The following is a 27,777-nucleotide window of genomic DNA, read 5'->3' as shown; positions in this document are numbered from 1 at the left end:
AAACAAAAAAAGAGACGAAGGACTTGTGAACTAAAAACAATATATTCTGTATTCTAATACTTGGGGGCATGGGCAAACTTAGGCTCTCCCTCCAGGTATTTTGGACTTCAACTCCCACAATTCCTAACAGCAATATATTCATTTCCAAGCAAAACCGGCTTGTGAGTGATCATTTAATATTACTTTATAAAACCTACAGTGTTACATTAAGACACAATCAGTAGGCTGTTAGGAATTGTGGGAGTTGAAGTCCAAAACACCTGGAGGGAGGGCCCAAAGGGAAGGGAGCAATGGACAGCACCAACATTCTAACCCCGCCCCTTTTGTTGTGGCCACACCCCCTCCCTGCCTGGCTCCTCCCCCTTTCCCAGACTCACAGCCTCCACTGCCTGGAGCAAAGGGGTCCGGCTCTCTTGGGCCACGTTCACCCAGTTGACGTCTGCGCCGTGGGCCAAGGCGTCCGCCATGGTGGGCAAGCTGGGGGGTGCGGCGGCTGCGCGGAAGAGCAGGGCCCCCGGGTGCAAGTTCTGCAGGTCCTCTGGAGTCGGGGAAGCAGAGCCCCCTGGGGAGCCTTTGGAAGAGAGAGAGAGAGAACCCTAGAGCCGGAGGAGAACCCCAAAGGCCATCCAGTCCAACCCCATTGGGCCAGGCAGGACACACAACCCAAGCACCCCCTCAACAAAAAGTATATCACCCAAAGGGGACAAGGAATGCAAGTGTTAGACTGCCCACTATCCCCGGTGAAGAGGAGCAAGAAGGAGGAAAGAAGGACTGAGAAAGGAGGTGAAGGAAGGAAAGAGGACCTTAGGATAGGAAGGAAGGAAGGAAGGAAGGAAGGAAGGAAGGACACAGAGGGAGAAGTAGAAGAAGAGGAAGGAAAAAAGGGAAGGAAGGAAGGACAGGGAGAAAGAAGAGAAGGAAGAGAGAGAGCAAGAAAGAGAGCAAACAGGTGGAAAGAAGGAAAGAAGAAAAGGAAAGAAGTAAGGAGAGAGGGGGGAAGAGAAGGAAAAGAGGGGAAAAGGAAGAAGTAAATGGGTGGAAAAAATGAAATGAAGGAAAAAAGAAAAGGGAAGGAAGGGCAGAGAGGGAGAAGAGGAAGAAGAGGAAGAGAGGAATAAACAGGTGGAAAGAAAGAAAAGAAGAAAAGGAAGGAAGGAAGGAAGGAGATGGAGAAGAGGAGGGAGAGGAAGAAAGGATTCAGAAAGTGGAAAGAAGGGGGGAAATGAAGGAAGGAAGGAGAGGGAGAAGTGGAGGAAGAGAAACATAGGAGTAAACAGAAGGAAGGGAGGGAGGGAGGGAGGGAGGGAGGGAGGGAGGGAGGGAAGGAAGGAAGGAAGGAAGGAAGGAAGGAAGGAAGGAAGGAAGGAAGGAGAGGGAGAGGAGGAGGAAGAGGAAGAGGAATAGAAGAGTATACAAGTGGAAAGAAGGGAAGGAAGGAGAGGGAGAAGAGGAGGAAGAGATGATTAAACAGAAAGGAGGAAGTGAAAGGGGAAGGGAAGGGAAGGAAGGAGGGAGGGAGGGAGGGGAGAAGAGGAAGGAAAGGATTAGAGGAGTAAACAGATGGAAAGGAAGAAGGGAAGGAAGGGAAGAAGGAAGAACAGAGAGGGAGAAGCAGAGGAAGAGAGAGTAAACAGTTAGAAAGAGGGAAAAAGGGAAGGAAGGACAGAGGGAGAAACAGAGGAAGAGGAAGAGAGGCATAAACAGGTGTAAAGAAGAAGAGGGAGGAAGGAGAGGGAGAAGAGGAGGAAGAGAAATAGAATAGTAAAGTGGTGGACAGAAGGAAAAAGAAAAGAAACGAAGAACAGAGAGGGAGAAGTAGAGGAAGAGGAAGAGGTAAACAGGTGAAAAAAAGGAAAGGAGGGAAAGAATGAACGAAGGAAGGAATGAAGGACAGAAAGGGAAAAGTGGAGGAAGAGAGAGAGGAAGAAAGAGAGGAGTAAACAGGTGGAAAGAAGGAAAGAAAGGAAAGAAGACAAAGGAGGGAAAGAAGGAAGGACCTGGCTAACAGCTTCCGTGTCCGCAGGGCAAAGATTCCACCTCAGACTTTCCCTAGAATTTTGAAAGCAGCTACCTGAAATGTAGTACAGATCTAGTACTTTGGAGAGAGAGGCTTTACCCCTGAAAACCAACCCAGCTTATTCACCACCAGCAATACCTGCTTTTCTGTGTAGTTTGTGCTCACAGACAAAACAAAACACCAGCAACACAACCAAAGTGTGCAACAGAGATGTTGGGACCCACAACTGCCCTACCTGGGATGGGGCTGGAACGGTTCGGAGTACTGCCTGGAAAAAAGGGGAAAAGATGTATAAGAAAGCAGAATTTTTCTGCAACTCTAACTGTATCAACCATTGAATACACCTGCACCCATTTATAGTAACATCAGATGTTAGGAATTGTGGGAGTTGAAGTCCAAAACACCCGGAAGGCCCAAGTTTGCTTATACCTGGCCCTAAGTCACTGGCTCTTAGGAATTGTGGGAGTTGAAGTCCAAAACACCTGGACGGCCCAAGTTTGCCTACAGCTAGCTCTAAGTCACCGGCTGTTAGGAATTGTGGGAGTTGAAGTCCAAAACACCTGGAAGGCCCAAGTTTGCCTATAGCTAGCCCAAAGTCACTGGCTGCTAGGAATTGTGGGAGTTGAAGTCCAAAACACCTGGAGGGCCCAAGTTTGCCTATACCTAGCCCAAAGTCACCGGCTGTTAGGAATTGTGGGAGTTGTAGTCCAAAACACCTGGGGAGCCCAAGTTTGCCTATACCTAGCCCAAAGTCACCGGCTGTTAGGAATTGTGGGAGTTGCAGTCCAAAACACCTGGGGAGCCCAAGTTTGCCTATACCTAGCCCAAAGTCACCGGCTGTTAGGAATTGTGGGAGTTGTAGTCCAAAACACCTGGGGAGCCCAAGTTTGCCTATACCTAGCCCAAAGTCACCGGCTGTTAGGAATTGTGGGAGTTGTAGTCCAAAACACCTGGGGAGCCCAAGTTTGCCTATACCTAGCCCAAAGTCACCGGCTGTTAGGAATTGTGGGAGTTGTAGTCCAAAACACCTGGGGAGCCCAAGTTTGCCTATACCTAGCCCAAAGTCACCGGCTGTTAGGAATTGTGGGAGTTGCAGTCCAAAACACCTGGAGAGCCCAAGTTTGCCTATACCTAGCCCAAAGTCACCGGTTGTTAGGAATTGTGGGAGTTGCAGTCCAAAACACCTGGGGAGCCCAAGTTTGCCTATACCTAGCCCAAAGTCACCGGCTGTTAGGAATTGTGGGAGTTGTAGTCCAAAACACCTGGGGAGCCCAAGTTTGCCTATACCTAGCCCAAAGTCACCGGCTGTTAGGAATTGTGGGAGTTGCAGTCCAAAACACCTGGGGAGCCCAAGTTTGCCTATACCTAGCCCAAAGTCACCGGCTGTTAGGAATTGTGGGAGTTGCAGTCCAAAACACCTGGAGGGCCCAAGTTTGCCCATGCCTGCTCCTGGCTAATTTGTCCTGTGTTGTTCTGACTCTTTCACCATCCAACCATTGTGACAACTGGGATTTTTTTCCAACCTGTGGGTTTCCTCCCTTACCTGTGGTCCCTCGGGTCTGTCGCAGAGGCTTGGGTTTGGGGAAAGGTTTTGGGGGCTTCGCAAACCCACCACTCTCTCCGCTCCGACTACTTCGCAACCCAGTCTTGGGGAACTTGGTGATGAATTTCTTTTCCACGTACTTGGCTCGGATCCAGGCCTCCTTCTCTGCCCTGGGTAGGAAAAATAGGGAAACCCCATCAGAAGCTTCATCAAGCAGTGCTTAGAAGTATTTATTTGTCGTGTCAGGACAACCAGTCAAATTGTATTACATTTCTAACAGAACAAAGCAAACAAACAGAAAAAATACAGAATTTGTGAGTTTGGTAGTTGATTGAATGTCCTTTGACCAGTATCTGGCCACTTGGAGTGCCTCTGGTGTTGCTGCAAGAAGGTCCTCCAGGTTGCTCAGGTTGCATTGCAGCAGGTGGTCTGTGGATTGCTCTTCTCCCCACTCACATGTCGAGGATTCCACTTTGTGGCCCCATTTCTTGAGGTTGGCTCTGCATCTCATGGTGCCAGAGCGCAGTCTGTTCAGCGCCTTCCAAGTCGCCCAGTCCTCTGTGTGCCCAGGGGGGAGTCTCTCATTTGGTATCAGCCATTGGTTGAGGTTCTGGGTTTGAGCCTGCCACTTTTGGACTCTCGCTTGCTGAGGTGTTCCAGCGAGTGTCTCTGTAGATCTTAGAAAACTATGTCTAAATTTAAGTCGTTGACGTGCTGGCTGATACCCAAACAAGGGATGAGCTGGAGATGTCTCTGCCTTGGTCCTTTCACTATTGGCTGCAACTTCCCAGCGGATGTCAGGTGGTGCGATACCGGCTAAGCAGTGTAATTTCTCCAGTGGTGTAGGGTGCAGACACCCTATGATAATACGGCATGTCTCATTAAGAGCTGTTTTAGTATGGTGAGATGTGTTCCACACTGGGCATGCATACTCAGCAGCAGAGTAGCATAGCGCAAGGGCAGATGTCTTCACTGTGTCTGGTTGTGATCCCCAGGTTGTGCCAGTCAGCTTTCGTATGATATTGTTTCTAGCACCCACTTTTTGCTTGATGTTCAGTCAGTGCTTCTTGTAGGTCAGAGCACGGTCCAGAGTGACTCCCAGGTATTTGGGTGCGCTGCAATGCTCCAGTGGGATTCCTTCCCAAGTGATCTTCAGAGCTCGGGATGCTTCTGAAGATCACCACAGAAGCGACCAGCATGCAAGCAAGCAAGCAAGCAAGTGCTTAGAAGTTAACTTTGCACATGCTTCCTTCATCAGCCGAGTGAAACTTGACACATCTGTAACAGCGCCACCTACTGGACAGGTGGGGAATGACGTACACTGGTCTTACCTTGAACAGCCGGAATGTGGGCGTTTCATGTTCATCTCCTCCACCCGAGCCTCATAGATCTGGTTGATGCGGAGGTTCCCCAATTCGCACATCAGCTGTGGATGATGGGAGATAGAGTTTTAATTCTTAATCTGATTTATAGACCCTCTTTTCCTTATACCTGAGATATGAGGCAGCTCAGAAGATTATTAAAACAGATTAAAAAATGGGTAAAAACTGGCAGAAATAACCTAAAGGCAACAGAGTCTGTCAGGTCTTGGAAGCTAAGCAGGGTCAGTCTTGGTTAGGATTTGGATGGGAGACCAACAATGAATCTCAGCTGCTTAAAGGCCCTTTAAAACTATAATTGCCACGATTCTATTATTTATTTATTTAGACCATTTATACCAATCCTTCTCAACCTCCAATAATTCTATTATTATTATTATTATTATTATTATTATTATTATTATTAGGTACACAACAAGATTAGTACACAGCAAACAAGTTCACTCTGCTGGCTTTTGTATTGGATCACACGTGGGATCACAGCCAATCCCCCTCCAATGCCAGTGATACAGCTTAATGGTGTAACATTAGAAAATGTGGACAATTTCCGCTCCCTTGGCAGCCACCTCCCCACCAAAGTCAACATTGACACCGAAATACAACACCGCCTGAGCTCTGCAAGTGCAGCATTTTTCCAAATGAAGCAGAGAGTGTTTGAGGACCGGGACATCCGTAGGGATACCAAGGTGCTTGTCTATACAGCTATTGTCCTCCCAACCCTGCGATATGCCTGTGGAACATGGACTGTCTACAGACATCACACTCAACTCCTGGAATGATTCCATCACAGCTGCCTCCGGAAAATCCTGCAAATGTTTTGAGAAGACAAGCGGATAAATGTCAGCATGCTGGAAGAAGCAAAGACCACCAGCATTGAAGCGATGGTCCTCCACCATCAACTCTCCTGGACCGGCCACGTTGTCTGGATGCCTGACCACCGCCTCCCAAAGCAATTGCTCTACTCCGAACTCAAGAATGAAAATGGAATGTTGGAGGACAGGAAAAGAGATTTAAAGAGGGGCTCAAAGCCAACCTTAAAATCTCTGGCATAGACACTGAGAACTGGGAAGCCCTGACCCTTGAGCACTCCAGCTGGAGGTCAGCTGTGACCAGCAGTGCTGCAGAATTTGAAGAGGCCCGGATGGAAGGCGAAAGAGAGAAATGTGCCAAGAGGAAGGCGTGTCAAGCCAACCCCAACCGGGACTGCCTTCCACCTGGAAACCAATGCCCTCACTGCGGGAGAAGATGCAGGTCAAGAGTAGGGCTCCACAGCCACCTACGGATCCACAAGAATACTGATCATGGAAGACTATCCTACTCGTCCAACGAGGGATCGCTAAGGAAGGGACACTTTCCAAGTGTCCAGGACTATGTGATGTATCCGCAAGTAGGGTAACCTTTTGCAGCTGACAGCTCATGATTTTGTCAGTGCTGATTGTGTTTAAGTGCAGGCCAAAGTCTTTAGGCGCTGCACCCAGTGTGCCGATCACCACTGGGACCCCCTTTACTGGCTTGTGCCAGAGTCTTTGCAGTTGAATCTTTAAATCCTCATATTGTGTCATCATTTCCAGTTGTTCCTCTTCAATCCTGCCGTCACCTGGGATGGCAACATTGACGATCCATACTTGGTTTTTTAACACGATCATGAAGTCAGGAGTCTTGTGCTCCAAAACTCTGTCTGTCTGAATCCATTAGTCCCAGAGGAGTTTGGCGTGTTCTTTCTATGTAACTTTTCTGGCTTGTGATCCCACCAGTTCTTTGTCGCAGGAGGGTGGTATTTCTGGCACAAGTTCCAATGGATCACCTGAGCAATGGAGTTGTGCCTCTGCTTGTAGTCTGTCTGATCTTCTTGCAGCAGCTGAGGATGTGACCCATTGTTTCATCTGCTTCTTTGTAGAGTCTACACTTGCAATCTATTGTCAACTTTTCAGTTCTGGCTTGGATGGCCTTGGTTCAAATGGCTTGTTCTTGGGCTGGCAGAATCAGGCCCTCCTTTGTCTCCTTTTTCCAAGTTCCATTTGTGAGCCACAGCCATGTTTTTCCTTATCCATTTTGCTCTGTTTTCCCCAGGAACTGTCCATGGAGAGCCTTCTTTTGCTAGTTTTCTCTTCTGCTCTGCACCTTATTTTTATGGTATTCACTCTTCGTCTTTTGCACTTTAAGCCATTTTCTACTATTGATTTCCAATAGTGGCTAACATGAAAAGCATTACAATACAGTTTTTAAAAATACAAATATTAAAACAGTATTAAACATAATAAAATATATTATTAGATATTATATAATAGAATATAAATACAAATGTATATATAATAAAAAATACAATATTATATAATAATAATATAAAATTAAAATAATACAAATATTAAAACAGTATTAAACATAATAAAATATATTATTAGATATTATATAATAGAATATAAATACAAATGTATATATAATAAAATATAATATTATATAATAAATATAACATCTAAAAATACAAATATTAAAACAGTATTAAACATAATAAAATATATTATTAGATATTATATAATAGAATATAAATATAAATGTATATATAATAAAAAATACAATATTATATAATAATAATATAAAATTAAAATAATACAAATATTAAAACAGTATTAAACATAATAAAATATATTATTAGATATTATTATGTAATAAAATATAAATACAAATTTATATATAATAAAATACATTATTATGTAATAATAATATAAAATTAAAATACAAATATTAAAACAGTATTAAACAAAATATAATATATTATTAGATATTATTATGCAATATAATATAAATACAAATTTATATATAATAAAATACAATATTATATAATAATAATATAAAATTAAAATAATACAAATATTAAAACAGTATTAAACATAATAAAATATATTATTCGATATTATTAGATATTAGAAAATAAATACAAATTTATATATAATAAAAATACAATATTATATAATAATAAATATAAAATTAAAATAATACAAATATTAGAACAGTATTAAACATAATAAAATATATTATTAGATATTATTATGTAATAGAATATAAATACAAATGTATATATTATAAAAATACTATATTATATAATAATAAATATAAATTCAAAATAATACAGCGGTGTATAATAATAAAATATAACATTTTATAATATGGTAATTAAGAATAAAAATAACATATATATTAAAATAAATAATGCATTATTATATATTATATAGCACTGAGCCACTGCAGTTTAAGTAGAATCAAACTGCATTAATGCTACAGTGCAGATGCACTCAGGGTCTATTTGATGATATTTTTATTTAAATAAGCTTTTGCAATTAACTAGTTTGCACAGATCTCTCCTGCTTTACCTTAACAAGCTCCGGTTCCCAGGAATCGAGCGTCAGCGATCGCACCTTGGAGAAATGGACACCCAGACTCCTGTGTAAAGATGGAGACAAGGAGTGCATCTACACTGTAGAATTAACACAGTTTGACACCACTTTGATACCTAAAGCTCAATGCTAGAAATAATGGGGTGTGTAGTTTTACAAAGACTTTAGCCATTGCAGTAGGACAGTGGGTTAACCCAGGCACGGGCAAACTTTGTCCCTCCAGGTGTTTTGGACTTCAACTCCCACAATTCCTAACAGCCGGTAGGCTGTTAGGAATTGTGGGAGTTGAAGTCCAAAACACCTGGAGGGACAAAGTTTGCCCATGCCTGGGTTAAACCCTTGTGCTGGCTGAACTGCTGATCTAAAGGTTGATGGTTTGAATCTAGGAGATGGGGTGAGCTCCCATCAGTCAGCCCCAGCTTCCCATGCGGAGTCATGAGAAAAGCTTCCACAGGATGGTAACACATCTAAGCATCTCCTGTGCAATTCTCTCACACCAGAAGCAACTTGCAGTATGTTCTCAAATCACTTCTGACATGATAATAAACAAAGCCTTCTCTGCCAGACAGGGCTGGAGCCCCACTAAACTACAAACCCATAGCAATGATCCCTGACAGTGAAAGTGGAATCAAAATGTGTTAATTCTACAATGCAGATGCACCTAAGGTTCTCAAGCCCAGTCACAAAACTACAATTTAAACTTAATCAGCTTTGGGAAGTTATTTTTTCAGTTTCATCTGCTGTTATTGGTCGGTCATATTATTTCCAAACCTAGCTAGAGTTGGATCGAATGTGAAGAATTAAGAAATAATGAAAATATTATGAAAACAGAATGGAGGAAACCATGAAAATGAACCAAATCTGGCTACCAATATTTAAAAACTCTTAAAATTACAACAGCACAACAACAGAGAGGAAACAAACAAGGACATCTAATCACCTCTCAACAAAAGTTTGCTCCAGGCACTGTCAGGCCATCAAATGCTAATCAAGGTGGTCAGTTGAAACGTTCACCCCTAGCTCCAGCAGACAAGAGTCCTTTGTCCCACCCTGGTCATTCCACAGATATATAAACCCCTTTTCCTAGTTCCAACAGACCTCACTACCTCTGAGGGTGCTTGCCATAGATGCAGGCGAAACGTCAGGAGAGAATGCCTCTAGACCATGGCCATATAGCCCAAAAAAACCTACAGCAACCCAATAATGAAAATACTTGAGACCTTGTTTCCAAAGTGTAACTAGAAAATATTGTTTCAGTAATACAGTGTCTATTTTCTAAATGATTTTTGACATGCAATCTTGTTGCAGCTTCTCCACCGAAACAAACTTTCATTCCTATCTGCAAAGTTACTTGTAACTTGTTACGTTCCGACGGTGATATCCATGCCCAGCCGTCTTCAATTTGGTGCCCTCCCACTACAACTCCCATCATCCCACCAAATCTGGGTAAGGCTCCTCCCACCTGCCTCAAGCCCCTTCCCCTCTGAGTCAGGATCAAAGCAGAATGCAAAGAGCAGTCTTCAGTTGTGTACTACATCTCCCATCATGGCTGCCGGAAGAACTAACTCACCTGTGTATGCCGGAGCATTCGATGCAAAGGGTGATGCCCAGGTTGATGCTGGCCCATTCGGGGGCCGGTTCGCGGCAGTCGCAGCACTGGGCGTTCCCCTCCAGCCGCTGCACTTGGTCCACCACGTGCTTGTCCACTCCTCCCCGGAGTTTGCGGCTGGATGGAGACTGGAGCGTGGCCGAGAGGGAGGTTGTCCGTTCCAGGGCCTGTGGGGAACAACAACAACAACAACAACAACAACACTTTATTCATATTCCGTCCTATCTCCCCAAGGGGACTCAGTGCAGATCACAGTATACATGGCAAACATTCAGTGCCGTTTTGGATAGACAGGACAGAGACAGACAGAACAGAAAGGAGGTATATTGTGCCGATATCCAGGTTTTTGGTGCCTTTGGAGGCTGTGCTCTAATCCAGCCACAGGAGGGTGCTGTCACTCCATCCTCAATGACAGTGGTTCTCAACCTGGGGTCCCCAGATGTTTTTGGCCTTCAGCTCCCAGAAATCCTAACAGTTGGTAAACTGGCTGGGATTTCTGGGAGTTGTAGGCCAAAACACCTGGGGACCCACAGGTTGAGAACCACTGCTCTATGACAAAGAGCCATCAGGACTTCCTACTTCCTTTTGATTGCCAGGCATTTTTTCTGATATTTTTCTTTCTAGTGTTGTAAAATATCTCCTCTGCTAGTTTTAGCGGTACCTAATTTCTCTACTTACAGCTCAAGCAGTTTTCGAACTGCTTAGGTAAACAGTAAGCTGGGCTGACAGTCGGGAGCTCATGCCAACTCGGGGATTTGAACTGGCAATCTTTTGAAATAGTTATAATAAATCAATTACTTTATGTGAATATTATACATTTAGATTTAGAATGTACTTAGATTTAGACATTATTAGTTAATTTAAGAAAATGCCAGAATTGATTTATATACTGTCATACGGACTGTTTTAAATTGAATGTTTATAATGGTTTTAATTGCTGTTTTAATTGTAACTGTGTGCTTTAATGTATTGTTTGGCATCTAATGGTTGCCTATTGTAAGCCATCCCGAGTCCCTCTTTGGAGGTGAGAAGAACGGGATATTATTTATTTATTTATTTATTTATTTTCAGCATTTATATTCCGCCCTTCTCACTCCGCAGGGGACTCAGGGCGGATTACAGTGTACACATATATGGCAAACATTCAATGCCAATTTTAACATACAACATATACAGACATACACAGAGGCTATTTAACTTTTTCTGGCCAGCAGGGGAGCTGTCGCTTTCATCGTCCATCTGCGACACTGATGACGTACTTCCGCATTCCCCGCATGCTTTTTGCTGGAGTGCTTGCTGGAGTCTTTTTTATGGCCTCATAAATTAGTTAATTTAGCCTCCCCACACTTTAAGGTAGTACATAATTTTCCTACTTGACAGATGCAACTGTCTTTCGGGTTGCAAAGGTCAACAACAGGCTACACAATTGGTTGGAAACCCACTCCAACCCGGGCTGGCTTCGAACTCATGACCTTTTTGGTCAGAGTGATCTTACTATAAATGCTCAAAATAAAAATAAATAAAATAGATCTTATCATTGCTGGTAATTTACCAGCTGTGCTAAAACCCAGCCCGGAAAGGAACAGGATCACCTGCGAGTCCTTTCATTCAAATGAAGTAGAAGATTCAGAAATGTCAAAGGGATCTTGGGGTCGTAGCAGACCACAAAGTCAATGTGAACGAATAGTATGACACAGCAGTCAAAAAAGCCAATGCAATCCCAGGCTGGATCAATAGAAATGGAGAGAGAAGTCACAGGGCTACTGTACAGGCAGTTCCCAAATTATGAACAAGATATATAAACCCTTTTCCTAGTTCCAACAGACCTCACTACCTCTGAGGATGCTTGCCATAGATGCAGGCGAAACGTCAGGAGAGAATGCCTCTAGACCATGGCCATATAGCCCGGAAAAACCTACAACAACCCAGTGATTCCGGCCATGAAAGCCTTCAACAATACTATGAACAAGATAGGTTTGCCAAAATGCCCGTATTTCCCCCTCCAGGTAGAAAAGTTTCCTTTGGGGCCTTACCTGCCCAGGGAATTCCGGCCGCTCCTCGTTGTAAGCCGACGCAATGCTGTTCTGAACGGCACAAACCCAGGCCTGCTGGTGCCTTTCCGAGTCTGCCTGGAGAAGACAGCTCCTGCCCAAGGAAATGGAAAGACAAAAAGGAGTCATGAAAGGAAAGGGGAACGGGCTCCTCAGTCCCAAATTCAGAGTTCAAGGATCTCCTGGAAATGCCACAAAAGGCTCACCTCCACCTCCAAAAGCCACATTCTGCAGGTGAGTAAACCAAAGTTGAGAAAAGTGGACTTTCCTTATATTTCAGCTGCCAGAATCTCCTAGCCAGCAGCACATGTCTTATCACAATTTATTTTGGGAAATCTGACTTGTCTAAACCATGGTTTATCATGGCTTGTGGTTGGCTTCTGAAATCCGACTTATTTGAACCATGGTTTATCACATGTGTTGGCTGTTGGCAACCCGACTTCTTTAAACTATGGTTTATTACAGCTTGCTATTGTCTTCTGAAACATAACTTCTTTAAATCATTTGTTTGTTTGTTTGTTTGTTTGTTTGTTTGTTTACCACATTTATATATATCACCCCTCTCAGCCCAGAGGTGACTCGGAACGGTTCACAATTGGCAACAATTCGATGTCTCAGCAATTTCAACAAGTAAAACAATAATAAAATACTGTTAAAAACATTAGCATACAATATAAGAATATTTTAAAAAGCATACAAAGCCTTAAAAACATTATCGTGAGCGTCTCCATGTCAAGTCATTATTCAATTGTTTTGTCAGGCGGTTCCGTGATTTTGTATAACTATGCCGTATTTGGGAAAAACTGCTCAAAGAGCCAGGTTTTCACCTTTCTTCGAAAAGTCAGGAGGGAAGGGGCCGATCTTATATCATTAGGCAGGGTGTTCCACAGTCAAGGGGCCACCACTAAGAAGGCCCTGTCTTTCGTCCCTGCCAAACGCATCTGTGAGGAAGTGGGAATGAGAGCAGGGCCTTCCCAGAAGATCTTAACTTCCTAGATGGTTCATAAGGAGAGATACGTTCGGATAGGTAAGTTGGACCGAAACCGTTTCAAAGAATCATAGAGTTGGACGAGACCTCATGGGCCATCCAGTCCAACCCCATTCTGCCAAGAAGCAGGAATATTGCATTCAAGTCACCCCTGACAGATGGCCATCCAGCCTCTGTTTAAAAGCTTCCAAAGAAGGAGTCTCCATCACGCTCCGGGGCAGAGAGTTCCACTGCTGAACGGCTCTCACAGTCAGGAAGTTCAACCTTGTGTTCAGATGGAATCTCCTCTCTTGTCGTTTGAAGCCATTGTTTCGCGTCCTAGTCTCCAAGGAAGCAGAAAACAAGCTTGCTCCCTCCTCCCTGTGGCTTCCTCTCACATATTTATACATGGTTATCATGTCTCCTCTCAGCCTTCTCTTCTTCAGGCTAAACATGCCCAGTACTTTAAGTCGCTCCTCATAGGGCTTGTTCTCCAGACCCTTGATTATTTTAGTTGCCCTCCTCTGGACACATTCCAGCTTGTCAAGATCTCTCTTGAATTGTGGTGCCCAGAATTGGACACAATATTCCAGGTGTGGCCTAACCAAGGCAGAATAGAGGGATAGCATTACTTCCTTAGATCTAGACACTATGCACCTCTTGATGGAGCTTTATGGGCTAAAGCCAGCACTTTGAACTGTGCCCGGAAGCAAACTGGCAGCCAGTGGAGTTGGCGCGACAGAGGTGTTGTGTGCTCCCTGAGCGCCGCTCCTGTTAGCAACCTCGCTGCCACTTGTTGGATCATTTGCAGCTCTCAAACAGTCTTCAAAGGCAACCCCACGTAGAGCACATTGCAGTAGTCTATGCCATGGTTTACCACAGCTTGCTATTGTCTTCTGAAACATAACTTCTTTAAACCATGGCTTATCACAGTTTGTGGTTGTCCTCTGAAACTTGGGTTTGTTTAAAGCATCAATCATTGGTTTAAACTTGGCTCAACTTTCTGTAAACAATCCTGGGAGTGAGTATCTAAAGAAATGTATTGTCAAAGGCTTTCATGGCTGGAATCACTAGGTTCTTGTGGGTTTTTTTTGGGCTATATGGCCATGTTCTAGAGGCATTTTCTCCTGATGTTTCGCCTGCATCTATGGCAAGTATCCTCAGAGGTAGTGAGGTGTGTTGGAATTAGGAAAATGGGTTTATATATCTGTGGAATGACTTTTCCCAACTCAAGGTCAGATCTGCAGGGCTACCCAATGGAAGCCGCTTTGAGTCTCCTTGTGGAGAGAAAAAGCAAGCTATAATAAGCATAATAATAGTAACAACAACAACAACAATAATGGGGGCCCAGCTAAAGACTCACTTGGAGGGCGAGACCACCTCGAAGCAGAAGCGACGTTCATGATCGGGGCACGGCTTGACTGTACAGAGCCGCAGGTCTTCCACAACCACTGTTACCACATCCTGAGCATGTGCAGAAAGCAGAGAGCAAAGAAAATGCAGAGAAGGATTGTTACACATCAATTTGGCCCCTTCTTCTCACCCCCAAATATCATCCAGTCCCATTCCCATTTTAAACACTAAACAATTCCCATTTTTCCGCCGAATAATAAAAACAATTCCTCTGATAACAACCCAATAATACTTTTGGAGGGCAATAACTCCCAGAAACCCCAAAGCCACAGGATGGAAACTTATGGAAATGAGACCCAAATGAATGTGTGTTGTATGTTCAGCCTGTGATTGTGCCTGATGTTCATGTTAATGATGATGTTCATGATGAGGATGATGTTCCTGATAGTGGCTTTGGGGATGAGAGTTTGCTTACGCCTGAGTTAAGCTAGACGAGAGGCCTGAGCTGTTTCAGGAAGAGGGAGATTCCCAAGGCCACATTCTTGAGAGGGGCCCTTCACAGTCTTTCTCAGAACAACTGTCTGAAGATATATTGTCGAAGGCTTTCATGGCCGGAATCACTGGGTTGTTGTAGGTTTTTCCGGGCTATATGGCCATGTTCTAGAGGCATTTTCTCCTGAAGCTTCGCCTGCATCTATGGCAAGCACCCTCAGAGGTAGTGAGGTCTGTTGGAAGTAGGAAAATGGGTTTATATATCTGTGGGATGACCAGGGTGGGACAAAGGACTTTTGTCTGCTGCAACTAGGTGTGAATGTTTCAACTGACCACCTTGATTAGCATTTAATGGCTTGGAAGTGCCTGGGGGGAATCTTTTGTTGAGATTCCCCCCAGAAAATGCCTCTAGAACATGTCTGAAGATAATTTGTCAAGTGCAGAAAATAATGAGAGCGCAGAGAGAGCTGATAATAGAGATTAGACAGAAACCAAAGTTTCTGCAAACATAGAGTCTGAAAGCACTCAGACAGTCTGTTTTCTTAGAGCAAAAGAAAGATAACAAACCATTATCTGATAGAAAGGTCAAGAAAAATGCTTTGCATTCGGTTTTGAAACCTGGAAAAGCCTTATATTGATACATGCGAAAATGTTGCCTCATTCGGGTCAATGTTGGAAATTGATCATTGTCTTGTTTTCAAGTGTTCTTAGTTTCATGTACCAAGTTCTTGCCAAGCTCCCATTTTCTGCTGGTTAGTTTCATGCTTCCAAATGCCTAGTTCAATGGATTTTATGTACTTTGGATCTTGTTTTCCTTTGAGGTTTATTTATTATTTACAGCTTTTATATTCCGCCCTTTTCACCCTGCAGGGGACTCAGGGCGGATTACAGTGTACACATATATGGCAAACATTCAATGCCAATTTTTGACATACAAACATATACAGGCATACACAGAGGCTATTTAACTTTTTCTGGCCGCCAGGGGAGCTGTCGCTTTCATCGTCCATCTGCGACATTGATGAAGTACTTCCGCATTCCCCGCATGCTTTTGCTGAAGTCTTTATGGCCTCATAAATTAGTTAATTTAGCCTCCCCACACTTTAAAGTGGTACCTTATATTCCTACTTGACAAATGCAACTGTCTTTCGGGTTGCAAAGGTCGACAACAGGCTACACAATTGGTTGGAAACCCACTCCAACCCAGGCTAGCTTCGAACTCATGACCTTTTGGTCAGAGTGATCTTAATGCAGCTGACACTCAGCCAGCTGCGCCACAATCCCGGTGCTATTTTAGGACTATTTCACTTGTATTTTATAGTTTTGCTATTTTTACTGCTTTGCTGACATATATTCTTCAATAAACTGCTTGATGATTTTACCAAGCTAGTGTGGCAATAAAAGTCAGAGGTGTTCCTGCTCTAATGCACGACAATGTGAATAATTCCCTCCAACTCAAGAGTGTCCATATTTGTTTTCCTAAATACTTTCCCTGTTGACATATTCCAGATAAGAAACAGCGACGAAAATAAAACCCTCATCCCTTTACCTTGGCCTTTTTCTGATAGACCAGTTGATTGCTCTGGATCGAAAACCAGCGCCTATCATTGAAATACAAAAAAAAGATAGTAGTTTATTGTTGGCTTACAAAACCTGGCTTGTTTAATCTATGATAGATCATGGTTTGTTGGTGCTCACCTGCTCCAGGTCTTGAAAGCATTGCTGGCCCGTTTGTACAAATAGCCTTCCATCACCACTCCGCCAGGCTCCGTCTTAATTTCGGGAATCACGTCGTCCTGGGACAAATCCTACAAAATGCAAAAAAGACCAAACCCATTACTTCGTGGATGATGGGAGTTATAGTCCAGCTCACTGGGAGTGCTATAATTCCCACTTGAGAGTATACAGTAGATGGTTGATGAAATTCTTCCTCCCTTCTCCATTAAGCTACGAGGGTTGAATGAAAAGTAATGCCTCCAGCTTCGTTACTTGGGTTTGGATGGGAATATTTTAATAAATCAAATGCAGAAATAATCTTTCGAATGTGCTCTTTAACTACCACTATTCACTTTTCCACATAATCACCAGACACTTTGATACATTTCTGCCAACGATGAACAAGTTTTTTGAAGACGTCACGGAAGAAGTCAACACTCTGTTTCCACAACCAGTGTCTCACAGTTCTCTCGTCTTCATCAAAAGAGAACAAGCCCTATGAGGAGCGGCTTAAGGAGCTGGGCATGTTTAGCCTGAAGAAGAGAAGGCTGAGAGGAGATATGATAGCCATGTATAAAGATGTGAGAGGAAGCCACAGGAAGGAGGGAGCAAGCTTGTTTTCTGCTTCCCTGGAGACTAGGACGCGGAACAATGGCTTCAAATTACAAGAAAGGAGATTCCACCTGAACATGAGGAAGAACTTCCTGACTGTGAGAGCCGTTCAGCAGTGGAACTCTCTGCCCCGGAGTGTGGTGGAGGCTCCTTCTTTGGAAGCTTTTAAACAGGGGCTGGATGGTCATCTGTCAGGGGTGATTTGAATGCAATATTCCTGCTTCTTGGCAGAATGGGGTTGGACTGGATGACCCATGAGGTCTCTTCCAACCCTTTGATTCTATGATTCTATGATTGATTCTATGAAAAGCATCATGATGTCCCTGCAGATCTTCTTCCATTATTGGGAACAGATGGAAGTCAGATGGTGCTAAATCTGAACTGTATAGAGGATGCCATACGGTGGTGAGATCCAGTCTCTGAAGTTCTGCTGTGTACCCATCGTGCACAGATCTTCCGATAGCCAAGCAAAGCAATAATGTGACCCACACGTTCTTGTGAAATGCCAATTATGCTTGAATTTTCTCTCGGAGTGATACGACGATCGTCCTGAATCAATCTGTCAACCGTTTGCTTGTGAAACTTGGTGGTTGTTGTCACAGGACGTCCAACTCTTTGTTTGTCACACAAGTCAGATGTTCCCACCTCAACATCTTTAAACTTACTCACCCAACGACGCACAGTACTCACATCAACACAATCACCACAAACAGCTTGCATTCTCTGATGAATCTCCTTTGGGGTGACACCTTCTGCTGTCAAGAAGTCAATGACGGCACGTTGCTTAAGTCGCATTGACTGACCGTCTGCGCAAGGTTCCCTAATTCATACTTTAACAACACAACTGCTCAATGCTAAGGCTTCCCACCGAAATGAGGAGAGTCTGCTGAACAAGCCAGTACCTGCCGCATACCAGTACTGTCATCTGTTGAGGAAGGTGGAGGCATTACTTTTCATTCAACCCTCGTATATAGTACTTACATGTAGCTCTATTTTCCTTGGGTGCAGCTATACTGCAGTATGAATGTAGTCTGACCCCACTTGAACTGCTATGGCTCAGTGTTATGGGGTCTTGGGAGTTCTAGTTTGGTGAGGTCCCAGTATCTTTTTGCAGGGAAGACCAAAGACTTTGCAAATCTACAGCTCTCTGGGTTCTATAGCACTTGAGACATAGCAGTTAAAGTGGTGCCAAACTGCATTAATTCCATAGTGTAGATGCGCCCCCAATAGATCACCCAAAGCGCACCTTTTGCTTGATGACCGTGTGACGCTGCTCCATATCCCGCTTCTCTCGGGCCGATTCCAGGACCAACTGATGGAGCTGAGAATAGAGTTCAAAACAAAGGAGCATATAACAACAACCACCACAACAACAACAACCACAACAACAACAACAACATCTTTATTACCCACCTCTCCTTATGGGGTAAGTATGGACCCCGAAGAACACGAAGCCTAGTTGTCATTTTCTACCTCTCCATAATGCATCTACACTGTAGAATTAATGCAGTTTGACACCAGTTTAGCTGCCATGGCTCCATGCAATGGAATCTTGAGAGTTGTAGTTTGCAAGCTAGTTATGTGTAGTAGCCAGCTGCATTAAATCACTACTGACCAAAGCCTGCCCGGGTTGGAATGAACTCCCAACCATTAATAGTTTAGCTTGCTATCATCCTATGCAGCCCAAAAGACAGTTGAATCTGTCAAATAGGAAATTTAGGTACCGCTTTATGCGGGGAGGCTAATTTACTTAATTTATGATGCCATAAAACCCTCCAGATGCATGCAGAAGAATGAGGAAGTACCCCATCAAAGGACCCGGTATAACAAGTGGGCGGTGACACGCCAGCCCGGGTCAGAGTGAGCTCTCGACCATTAATAGTCTAGCTTGCTATCAACCTATGCAGCCCGAAAGACAGTTGAATCTGTCAAGTAGGAAATTTAGGTACCGCTTTATGAGGGGAGGCTAATTTACCTAATTTACGATGCCATAAAACCCTCCAGCCACATGCAGAAGAATGAGGAAGTACTCCATCAAAGGACTCGGTGTCACAAGTGGACGGTAATCTGCCCTGAGTCCATTGGAGAGGGGGGGGGGGGAGAAGGATGGAATATAAATACTTTAAGAAAATAAACATATAAATAAATTCTACAGTGTAGATGCACCTCTAGTATGTATGTCTCTTTCCCCTTCCTCTGTCAAACTGAGTTGGAAAATGTGGAAAGCAAACATTTGATTTGGGCCAAAACAGAGGTCAAGGGTCCACTTGGCTAGGAAATGCATTTTATCCTGAGCAGGAAATGAGCTGAGCAGGATTGGAACTCTCCATTGCTTTGCAAGAGACACAAAATGAATGAGGACGGGAAGGGGATTTCTCCACCCTTCTCCCCAAGGCAACAGTATGCATTTTAATTTGAACTTTATCAATGGATTTCAACTTGCATTTTAACCCTGTAGTAGGTCATTTAATAGTGTTGCATCCCTTGTTTAAATAATGTTGTATCCCACATTGGGCTGCAGGGAGAGGACCGTAATACATTTATTATTGTTGTTATTCTTATTATATGCAGGCATGGGCAAACTTTGGACCTCCAGGTGTTTTGGACTTCAACTCCCACAATTCCTAACAGCCGATTGTGGGAGTTGAAGTCCAAAATTATATACATTATCACAACACAGGAACAAATCATAATGCAAAATCCTGCATCATCCCATCCTCCTGAAGTCACAGTCATTTACAGACTCTAAGAAGACTCTATGCTATAGTTTCATTTCCTTAATAATAGGCTTATCTTACCCAGTTATTGATCCAAAATTTCATCTGATCGATGGTTTAAACCTGCCCTTGCTCTGGTGTCAGACAGAACTGATAAATAGTTTCCGTAGAACAATTTCTCTTTGATTTCTCTGCTCTCTAATCTTAATTTTTCAGATAAAGATATGGGTCATAGTCTTATCAGGACCAGGAAGGGTAAGGAACGATGGGAGTTGCAATCCAACCATGCCAGAGTGTCATCTGGTCCATTCTGATCATTGTTATTGTTGTTGTTGTTAGATACACAACAAGAGTAGTACACAGCAAACAAGATCACAATGCTCGCATCATCATCATCATCATCATCATCATCATCATTATCCTGATTTTTCTCTCCCGAAGGAGATAAACATTGGGACATATTGACCCATGCCTACATCAAAATGTGGTGTCCAATAATAGGGTACCTTGTAAAACTATAACTCCCAGGATTCCATAGCAATGAGCCATGGCACTTAAAGCAGCATCAAAATGCATTCATTCCACAAGGTAAACACACCTTTAGTATAATAGGTGGAAGAGGCTGGGACATACTGACCCGTGCCTACATCAAAATGAGGTGTCCAAAAGTGGGGTACTTTGTAAAACTGTAACTTCCAGGATTCCATAGCAATGAGCCATGGCACTTAAAGCAGCATCAAAAATGCATTCATTCTTCAGTGTAAACGTACCCATAGTACAATAGGTGGAAGAGTTAGCCTTTGCACCACTTTGGGTCCACCGAAACCCTTAGTACAATAGGTGGAAGAGGTTGGTACATACTGACTCATGCCTACATCAAAATGAGGTGCCCAAAAGTGGGGTACTTTGTAAAACTGTAACTTCCAGGATTCCATAGCAATGAGCCATGGCACTTAAAGCAGCATCAAAAATGCACCCATTCTTCAGTGTAAACGCACCCTTAGTCCAATAGGTGGAAGAGTTAGCCTTTGCACCACTTTGGGTCCATCGACACCCTTAGTACAATAGGTGGAAGAGGTTGGTACATACTGACTCATGCCTTCATCAAAATGAGGTGCCCAAAAGTGGGGTACTTTGTAAAACTATAACTCCCGGGAGTCCGTAGCAATGAGCCATGGCAGTTAAAGAAGCATTAAAAGTGCATGCATTCATTCTTCACCCTTAGTACAACTTTGGGTCCATCGACATGGTACAACAAATGCCGTTTTGGCACCACTTGGACTGCCACGTCTCAATGCTGTGGAAGCTTGGGAGTTGTAGTTTGACAAGGCCTTTAGCCTTCCCTGCCAAAGAGGGGTGTCCTAAAGCGGCTATGTGTCCCCGGAGACAAAAGAAGCTCTCTTTACCTTCAGAAAGGCAGATGCGGAGACCAAGAGCGGCTGCATTTCGGAGACCTATCTGTACGATGCCGACAGCTCCGAATCTGCCGTGCATCCTGTTTTTATCCAACTCTCTGTCTTTCCTGGCAGCATGAACTCTTCCCTTCCTCTCTGCTTCCTCCCTGGACCAAGGCCGGTGCCAAGAGACAATCAATCACCTTCCTTTCCTCCCTTCTTATCCTTACCTGTGCCGCCAGGTCCTTGCGATACTGTTCCAGCTGCTTCGCCATATTGAAGCCTTGCTCCAGGTAGGAAGACTGAGCCTCCATCAGCGTCAGCATCTGGAAAGCCAGACAAACAACTGCATTGACACCGTATTCAACCATAGTTGGAAGTATTTGGGAGGTTTCTGATACTTTGGGGCTAAAAATGGGTCCAACACGAGACGTGTTTGGAAGAGGTTTGCCATCGGCTCAGAGAGTGTGACTCACCCAAGGGTTTCATAACACTGTGTAATACCATTTTTGATCCTGAGTTATAAAGGTCATTTCCTAATTGCTTCCATCACGTGAACATGGGAGAAGTTTATTAAACTACCAAAACTTTGTTTCCACGGGAGGGACATCCTGCTATAGCACATTTTGCTCTCGTTTTTCAGTGAATATCTCATAGCATCTCAACCACTTCAACATAGAATCATAGAATCAAAGAGTTGGAAGAGACCTCATGGGCCATCCAGTCCAACCTGATTCTGCCAAGAAGCAGGAATATTGCATTCAAATCACCCCCGACAGATGGCCATTCAGCCTCTGTTTAAAAGCTTCCAAAGAAGGAGCCTCCACCACACTCCGGGGCAGAGAGTTCCACTGATGAACAGGTCTCACAGTCATAGAATCATAGAATCATAGAATCAAAGAGTTGGAAGAGACCTCATGGGCCATCATCCAGTCCAACCCCATTCTGCCAAGAAGCAGGAAAATTGCATTCAAATCACCCCTGACAGATGGCCATCCAGCCTCTGCTTAAAAGCTTCCAAAGAAGGAGCCTCCACCACACTATGGCAGAGAGTTCCACTGCTGAACGGCTCTCACAGTCAGGAAGTTCTTCCTCATGTTCAGATGGAATCTCCTCTCTTGTAGTTTGAAGCCATTGTTCCATTGTGTCCTAGTCTCCAAGGAAGCAGAAAACAAGCTTGCTCCCTCCTCCTCCCTGTGGCTTCCTCTCACATATTTATACATGACTATCATATCTCCTCTCAGCCTTCTCTTCTTCAGGCTAAACATGCCCAGCTCCTTAAGCCGCTCCTCATAAGGCTTGTTCTCCAGACCCTTGATCATTTTAGTCGCCCTCCTCTGGACACATTCCAGCTTGTCAATATCTCTCTTGAATTGTGGTGCCCAGAATTGGACACAATATTCCAGGTGTGGTCTAACCAAAGCAGAATAGAGCATGACTTCACTAGGCTCCTCTTGATGCAGGCCAAAATCCCATTGGCTTTTTTTGCTGCCACATCACATTGTTTGCTCATGTTTAACTTGTTGTCCACGAGGACTCCAAGATCTTTTTCACACGTACTGCTCGCGAGCCAGGCATTGTCCCCCATTCTGTATCTTTGCATTTCGTTTTTCCTGCCAAAGTGGAGTATCTTGCATTTGTCCCCGTTGAACTTCATTTTGTTAGTTTTGGCCCATCTCTCCAATCTGTCAAGATTGTTTTGAGTCCTGCTCCTGTCCTCTGGAGTCTTGGCTCTCCCTCCCAATTTGGTGTCGTCTGCAAACTTGATGATCCTGCCTTCTAGCCCTTCATCTAAGTCATTAATAAAGATGTTGAAAAAGGACCGGGCCCAGGACAGAACCCTGCGGCACTCCACTTGTCACTTCTTTCCAGGATGAAGAGGAAGCATTAGTGAGCACTCTCTGGGTTCGTCCTGCTTCTTGGCAGAATATTCCTGCTTCTTGGCAGAATGGGGTTGGACTGGATGGCCCAGGAGGTCTCTTCCAACTCTTTGATTCTATGATTCTATATATGTATTCTGTACTCCGCTCTGAGTCCCCTCAGGGAGAGCGAAATATTATTACCTTCCAATACTCAAACTTGACTCTTGGGTTTTCTACCAAACTGATTCTTGGGTCCCACCTACACTGCCATAGAATGCAGTTTGAACTGCACTGTAATGCTCAGTGTAGACTCATGCAGGCCTGTAGCGAGGGGGTGGTTTTAGGGGTTCAAACCCCCCCCCTCGAAATGTTTCAGATTTTTTTAAAAAACCTGGTTTACTCATGAATTTTAACTGGTTAACCAAATCCCCATGCTAAGTCTATGAGATGCAAAATATTAAGAGTCCCTCCAGAACTGCAAGCACTATCTCAAGCAAATATTGACAGTTTATTCACACTGTCACTACTTGCAGCAATAGCTGATGTAGTGAAGCAACCAAGTTGGGTGTGTGTGTTGAATGCTCTCATGAAGGAGGCCAGACTTGGTGGAGGTGGTTGATAGGGGCGGAGCTGCAGGCTATTGAAGGCTGCTCTGTCCCCTACTGTGCTCTTTGCTTCAGAGTGAGCTAGGAGGCAGGTTTCAGACCCCCCCCCCCACAAAATTTTCAACTTCCCCCCGCAAAATGTTCAACCCCCCCCCCCCCCGCAAAATTTTCAACCCCTCCCGAATTTTTTTTCTGGCTACGGCCCTGGACTCATGTGAACTGGATTATATGAGTCTACACTGCCAATGCAGCCGATCTGCACCCTGAAACTGGATCATGTGGCAATGTTGATTTTTTTTTGGTTGTGTCAGGAGCGACTTGAGAAAGTGCAAGTCGCTTCTGGTGTGAGAGAATTGCCCGTCTGCAAGGACGTTGCCCAGGGGACGCCCAGATGATTTGATGTTTTTATCATCCTTTTGGGAGGCTTCTCTCATGTCCCCGCATGAGGAGCTGGAACTGATAGAGGGAGCTCATCCGCCTCTCCCCAGATGCATCCTTGGGTTTCTTACAAAACTCCTTTTTTTCATTGTCCCAAACATAAAATGAAATCCCTCCTTGGAAAAAAAAAAGTTGAACTTCTGGAAACTTGGATTTTCCAAATCTTTGCGCAAGAAGGAATAGATCACGCATCACTACCCAAAGGATACTTACAAATTTCAGGATCTCAGACTTCTTCTTCGACTGGATCACATTGATCTAAAACAAAAAGGGGGAAGGCACTTTATTATCTATCTATTTATTTGCATGGCATTATATGTTTGCCTTTTTGTATGCAAACTGCTCTGAGTCCCCTCGGGGAGAGAGGGCAGTCCATAAATAAAGTATATTATTATTATTATTATTATTATTATTATTATTTATCTGCAATGGCTATTATGCATCTCCCCATCAATGCAACAGGATATCAATTTAGTCAAGTAATATAATTGATCCAAGACAGGCATGGGCCAACTTGGGCCCTCCGTCCAGGTGCTTTGGACTTCAACTCCCACAATTCCTAACAGCCTACCGGCTGTTAGGAATTGTGGGAGTTGAAGTCCAAAGCACCTGGATGGAGGGCCCAAGTTGGCCCATGCCTGATCTAAGAGAAAGGAGATCCCACCTGCAGGACGTAGTCCAGGGCCCGTGCATGAAACGTAGTGCGGGCGCACTTCAAAGCCACCGTCGCCTCATCAGCCTCGTGGTGGCGCCGGCGAGGCACTTCCGCGTTGTGGTGCAAGGCGCTGGACAGGCTCTCGCTGCCACGCTCGAACTCCTTGCGGGTCTCTTTGAACTGCTTCATGTCCCTATGAAGAAGAACCATTTCAGCCAAACTTCAGAAAAGCATAGTGGATCTCAACCTTCCTAATGCCGCGACCCCTTAATCCAGTTCCTTATGTCGTGGTGACCCCCAAACATCACATTATTTTCGTTGCTACTTCATAACTGTCATTTTGCTCCTGTTCTGAATTGTCATATAAATATCCAATATTATTTATTTATTTGTTTATTATTTGCACTTGTTAACCGCCACTCTCAGCCCGAGGGCGACTCGTGGCGGTGTACAAAACATAGAACATAGAAAAGACAACAGTTTACAATAGATCAAGACCATAACACAACATCTTACGAATACACAACTAATTAAACTAAAAATCCGCTTCGTCTTGTTTGGGGTCATAATCAATCTCCTAGTCATAGTCCATTCCGGTGGTCATTCCAAAAACATAGCACTTAATTGAAGGCCTTTTCGAAGAGCCAGGTTTTCAGGCCCTTGCGGAAGGCCATGAGGGAAGGCGCCTGTCTGATTTCAGCAGGGAGGGAGTTCCATAGCCGGGGGGCCACCACCGAGAAGGCCCGCTCTCTCGTCCCCGCCAGGCGTGCCTGTGAGGCAGGCTGGAACCGTTTAGGGCTTTGTAGGATAACACCAGCACCTTAAATTGGGCCCGGTAGCAAATCGGCAGCCAGTGGAGCTGGGACAGCAAGGGCGTTGTGTGCTCCCTGCGTCCCGCTCCGGTTAACAACATGGCTGCCGCGCGCTGGACTAGCTGGAGCTTCCGGGCCGTCTTCAAGGGCAGCCCCACGTAGAGAGCGTTGCAGTAGTCGAGGCGGGATGTGACCAAAGCGTGTACCACCGTGGCCAAGTCAGACTTCCCAAGATACGGGCGCAGCTGGCGCACGAGCCGAAGCTGTGCAAATGCTCCCCTGGTCACCGCTGAAACCTGGGGATCCAGGCTCAACGATGAGTCCAGGGTCACACCCAAGCTGCGAACCTGCGCCTTCAAGGGGAGTGCGACCCCGTCCAGCACAGGCTGTAACCCTATACCCTGCTCGGCCTTGCGACTGACCAGGAGTACCTCTGTCTTGTCTGGATTTAATTTCAGTTTGTTCGCCCTCATCCAGACCGTCACAGCGGCCAGGCACCGGTTCAGGACTTCGACAGCCTCCTTAGTAGCGGGTGGGAAGGAGTGACAGAGTTGGACGTCATCTGCGTACAGGTGACACCGCACCCCGAAACTCCGGATGATCTCACCCAGCGGCTTCATGTAGATGTTAAACAGCATGGGGGACAGTATGGAGCCCTGAGGAACACCACAGGTCAAAGGCTGTGGTGTTGAACAGGAGTCCCCCAACAACACCTTCTGGGTACGACCCTCCAGAAATGACTGGAGCCACCGCAAAGCGGTGCCCCCAAGGCCCATCTCTGCAAGGCGTCCCAGAAGAATACCGTGGTCGACGGTATCGAAGGCCGCTGAGAGGTCCAGGAGCACCAACAGGGACACACTCCCCCTGTCTAGCTCCCGGCGGAGATCATCCACTAAGGCGACCAAGACCGTCTCGGTACCATGTCCCGGTCTGAAGCCAGACTGTGCCGGATCCAGATAATCCGTGTCTCTCAAGAATACCTGGAATTGTGAGGCCACCACGCTTTCCATGACTTTGCCCAAGAAGGGAAGATTGGAAACAGGCCGAAAGTTGTCAAATTTAGTGGGGTCCAGTGATGGTTTCTTCAACAGCGGCTTTATAATAGCCTGTTTTAGGCTCGCTGGAATCGTGCCTTCCCGAAGGGAGGCATTAACCACCACCGTTACCCACTCAGCCAATCCCCCTCTGGCCTCTTTCAGAAGCCAGGATGGGCAGGGGTCTAGGATGGACGTGGTAGGCCTCATTCCTCCAAGTATCTTGTCCACATCCTCGGGTTTCACAAACTGAAAAGAATCCATCAAAATAGGACAAGCAGGTGCTTGTGTCACATCCACGGAGACTGCATTTAATGTGGCGTCCAGCCCAGAACGGATCAAAGCGACTTTGTCTGCAAAGAACCGAGCAAATGCTTCACAGCGCGTGGCCGAGTTGTCAGGGCTCCCGCCTGAAGTAGGGGGAGTTAAAAGACCTCTGACAATCCGAAACAACTCCGCCGGACGGTTTTTTGCAGACGCAATAGTGGCCGCAAAGAAAGTTTTCTTTGCGGCTTTTATTGCCGCGGCGTATGCCCTTAGAAAGGACACAAACCGTGCTCGATTTGGCTCGCTTGGGTCCAAGCGCCACACGCTCTCTAGTTCCCTCTTCCTTCGCTTCATCGCTGCCAGCTCCTCAGTGAACCAAGGAGCTGGTTTAGCTCGGTTACTTGAGAGGGGACGTTCCGGAGCGATCCTGTCAATTGCCCTGGTCATCTCCCCATTCCAGAGAGCGACCAAGGCCTCGACATGGTCACCTACCGAGGTAGCGGGGAAATCCCCAAGAGCCGTTAGGAATCCATTCGGATCCATAAGCCTCCTGGGGCGGACCATCTTAATGGGTCCTCCACCTTTGCGGAGGTTAGGGGGCGCAGTGAGCCTAAATCTGATCAGGAAGTGGTCGGTCCATGGCAACGGAGAGATAGACAACTCCTCCACACCGCCACCCTGCTCCCATCCCTGGCAGAAAACCAAGTCCAATGTGTGTCCAGCACAGTGGGTGGGGCCAGTTATTTGTTGGGACAGCCCCATGGTTGCCATGGCAGACATGAAGTCCTGAGCCGCTCCTGTGAGGGTCGCCTCGGCATGGATGTTGAAGTCCCCCAGCACAAGAAGCCGTTGGGACTCCACC

The 27,777-nt window shown here is 45.0% G+C and overlaps 1 protein-coding gene across 1 annotated transcript in view; it reads right to left on the bottom strand.

Moving 5' to 3' along the window:
- The window catches only part of ACAP1 (ArfGAP with coiled-coil, ankyrin repeat and PH domains 1), a 57,051-nt gene that overhangs the window by 9,020 nt on the left and 20,254 nt on the right, over positions 1-27,777 (bottom strand). Inside the window, exons 6-19 of the mRNA XM_067469695.1 lie at positions 24,812-24,995; positions 24,361-24,405; positions 21,473-21,568; positions 18,378-18,452; positions 16,502-16,611; positions 16,353-16,404; positions 14,322-14,422; positions 11,974-12,085; positions 9,902-10,107; positions 8,308-8,377; positions 4,892-4,986; positions 3,561-3,730; positions 2,253-2,285; positions 378-571 (exon numbers count right to left, since the gene is read on the bottom strand). Of these exons, the coding sequence (XP_067325796.1) occupies positions 378-571; positions 2,253-2,285; positions 3,561-3,730; positions 4,892-4,986; positions 8,308-8,377; positions 9,902-10,107; positions 11,974-12,085; positions 14,322-14,422; positions 16,353-16,404; positions 16,502-16,611; positions 18,378-18,452; positions 21,473-21,568; positions 24,361-24,405; positions 24,812-24,995 (1,543 nt within the window). The remainder of the gene's footprint in view (positions 1-377; positions 572-2,252; positions 2,286-3,560; positions 3,731-4,891; positions 4,987-8,307; positions 8,378-9,901; positions 10,108-11,973; positions 12,086-14,321; positions 14,423-16,352; positions 16,405-16,501; positions 16,612-18,377; positions 18,453-21,472; positions 21,569-24,360; positions 24,406-24,811; positions 24,996-27,777) is intronic.

This window comes from Anolis sagrei, chromosome 6, assembly GCF_037176765.1.
Source record: "Anolis sagrei isolate rAnoSag1 chromosome 6, rAnoSag1.mat, whole genome shotgun sequence".
In the NCBI taxonomy this organism is placed as follows: domain Eukaryota; kingdom Metazoa; phylum Chordata; class Lepidosauria; order Squamata; family Dactyloidae; genus Anolis; species Anolis sagrei.
This window is presented reverse-complemented; position numbering and strand designations above follow the sequence as displayed.